Source organism: Phyllostomus hastatus, unplaced genomic scaffold (assembly GCF_019186645.2).
Source record: "Phyllostomus hastatus isolate PE091 unplaced genomic scaffold, TTU_PhHast_1.1 phas_contig_86, whole genome shotgun sequence".
In the NCBI taxonomy this organism is placed as follows: domain Eukaryota; kingdom Metazoa; phylum Chordata; class Mammalia; order Chiroptera; family Phyllostomidae; genus Phyllostomus; species Phyllostomus hastatus.
The window spans coordinates 34,891,776-34,894,575 of record NW_025333977.1 but is presented as its reverse complement, the minus strand read 5'-3'; the positions used below and the strand labels follow the sequence as shown (position 1 = coordinate 34,894,575).

At 33.3% G+C, this 2,800-nt stretch overlaps 1 protein-coding gene across 1 annotated transcript; it reads right to left on the bottom strand.

Moving 5' to 3' along the window:
* Window positions 1–1,394: 1,394 nt before the first annotated feature.
* Window positions 1,395–1,548, bottom strand: RPL39L (ribosomal protein L39 like). The gene is given in 2 exon segments (XM_045851958.1): window positions 1,395–1,500; window positions 1,502–1,548. Coding segments are annotated over 2 exon segments (153 nt in total).
* Between the last annotated feature and the right edge of the window lie 1,252 nt (window positions 1,549–2,800).

Sequence of the window (2,800 nt, the reverse complement as noted above, 5' to 3'; positions counted from 1 at the left end):
GTAAGGGAAGTAATCAAAAAAAGAAAAAAGGAACAAGAGGACAGCTATAAAACAACCTAACAACAATGAGCAAAATGACAATAAGCACATACTTATCAATAACTAATGCAGTTGGATTAAATACTCCAATTAAAAGACAAGGGGTGGCTGAATGGATTAAAAGTCATGACCCATCTCTATGCTGCTTCCATGCGACTCACTGTGAACTGAAAGACACATACAGACTGAAAATGAAGGGATGGAAAAAGATATTCCATGGAAATAGAAATGGAAAAAAAGGGTTAGCATTAGCAACATTCATAGACATAAAATAGACTTTAAACAAAAAATGTAAAAAATAAAAAGAGAAAATTACATAATTTTAAAGAAGTTAATCCTGGAAGAGGATATGATCATTGTAAATATCTATGCACCCAACATAGAAACACCTAAATATATAAAGCAATTATTAATGGCCATAAAGGGAGAAATCCACAATAATACAATAATAATAGGGGATTTTATTAACCCATTCACATCAATAGATAAACCACTTATACAAAAAATTAATGAAAAATGGGCTTAAGTGTCACATTAGATGAGATCAACTTAATAGATCCCAAAACTGCAGAATACACATTTTTTTTGAACACACATGGAATATTCTCAAGGATCACATATTACAGAACAGCACTAGGGTTCTCATTTCTCCACATCCTCACCAGCACTTGTTGTTTGTTGGTTTATTGATGATAGCCATTCTGGCAGGTATGAGTGATAGCTCATTGTGGTTTTCAATTTGTATTTCTCTGATGATTAGTGATGTTGAGCATTTTTTTCATATGTCTGTTGACTGTCTGTATGTCCTCTTTGGAGAAGTGTCTATTCAGGTTCTTTGTCCATTTTTTAACTCAGCACCAAAATGAAGGAAAAAAACAATTAATCCAATTGTATTTCTATTTTTTAAAGGTCAAAGAATCTGCAGTGTTATCATTCCTAATACTGACAATTTGTGTATGCTTTTTCTGCTGTTGCTGATCAGTCTAGCTACAGGTTTGTCAGTTTTATTTTTTATTTTTAACAAAGCCACTTTTGGTCTAATTCATTTTCTTTATTGTTTATCCATTTTCTATTTTGTTAATAATTCACCGTTGTTTTTATTCTTTCTTTCCTAATATTGACTTTGCATTCAATTTGCCTTTTTGTTCTTTTTTTAAAAAAAGGTCTTACGTATTTATTATTGAAACAAACTACTAGTGCAGAAAAAAAATAGGCAAAGAGGAAAATCATTCTTCTAATAATTTCCCAGTAAAAATGCCCAGCTGTCTAGACAGTAGTGAGCATGACAATGATGTGACAGCATTCAGGCAGCTTGGATGCAGCCTAAATATGAGCCACCTCTTACGTGCAACTCTTTATAGACTCACCTTGGTTCTTTTTCAATGTCTCCTCTTAGAGTTGTAACTGATTTTATTACCAGTTTTCATCCAAATCCATTGGGGAACAGACAAGTTCTGCTTGTTTCTTGGCCAGGAAGCTCTTAATCTTGAAAGTGTTGTGAGAAGACATGGGGAAGGAGCATCAACTGCAGGCACCGTGATGGCGGAGAAAGAGAGCTTGTTCTATTTTCTTAAAATAAAAGCTTAGATCAGTGATTTTTGATGTTTTTCATTGCATGACACTGGTAAACTAATTACTAAAATTCTGCACCACACCAAAAAAATCTGATATTCTAAAATTAGATTTCGGTGATGGTTGCAGAACCCTGTGAATACCAGAATATTATTGAATTGTACACTATAAATCAGTGAATTGTATACTATGTAAATCATATCTCAATAAGGCTATTAAAAATAGAAAACAGGAGAGCTTTTCAACATGGGTATAAGTAAAGATTTCTTAAAATGATACAAAATATATAAATAAACTATATACTCTAAACTCTGAAACTATAATCTCTAAAAGAAAAAATAATAAACTGAATTCCCTCAAAATTTAAAAGCTTTTCTCTTTGAAAGACAACACTAAGAAAACAAAATGGGAAAGTAGAGACTGGGAGAAAATACTTATGATACATGTATTTGATAAATGACTTGTATTTGTAATATATAAAGAACTCTTACAAGTCAACAATAAGACAAACAGCTGAATTTTTAGAAAGAGGGAAACACAAAGATGTTCATAGAAGCTCTATTGAAAATTTCCAGAACTCAGAAGCAGTCAAGATGTCCTCCAGTCATCAGATGAATAAATAAGCTGTGTTGCATCCAGACGGTGTACTACCACACAGCACTGAGAAGAAATCAGCCAGCAAGTCATGAAAGGACATGGGGGAATCATAAATGCATATTACTAAATAAAAGAAGCCAATAAAAACCAGCTGTATACTGTGTGATTCCAACCTCATGACATTCTGGAAATAGCAAAACTATAAAGACAGTAAAAAGATGAGTGGTCTGCAGGGGTTAGGGTGAGGGGAGAATAAGTGGAGTGCAGAGCATTTCTAGGGAAGTAAAAATACTCTACATGATACATTAATAAAGGATGCACACCTTTAACATTTGTCCAAATCCATACAGTGTGTAACACATAGCAACAGAAAAAAAAAAAACCCTAACACCTCTAAAAATTCACCAGTAGGAACAGAATAAGAAAAGGGTATAACTACAAGTTGCAAACTTCAAAATGTGGCTATTCAGGAAAAAAAAACATGAGATTCCAGCAGAACAAATTATTGTTTTCAATCCCACTACAGCCTCCTAGCTCAGTACCAGTAGGGGTTGGACAAATTTCTGAGACTTCTCATGACTGTACTAAGGAA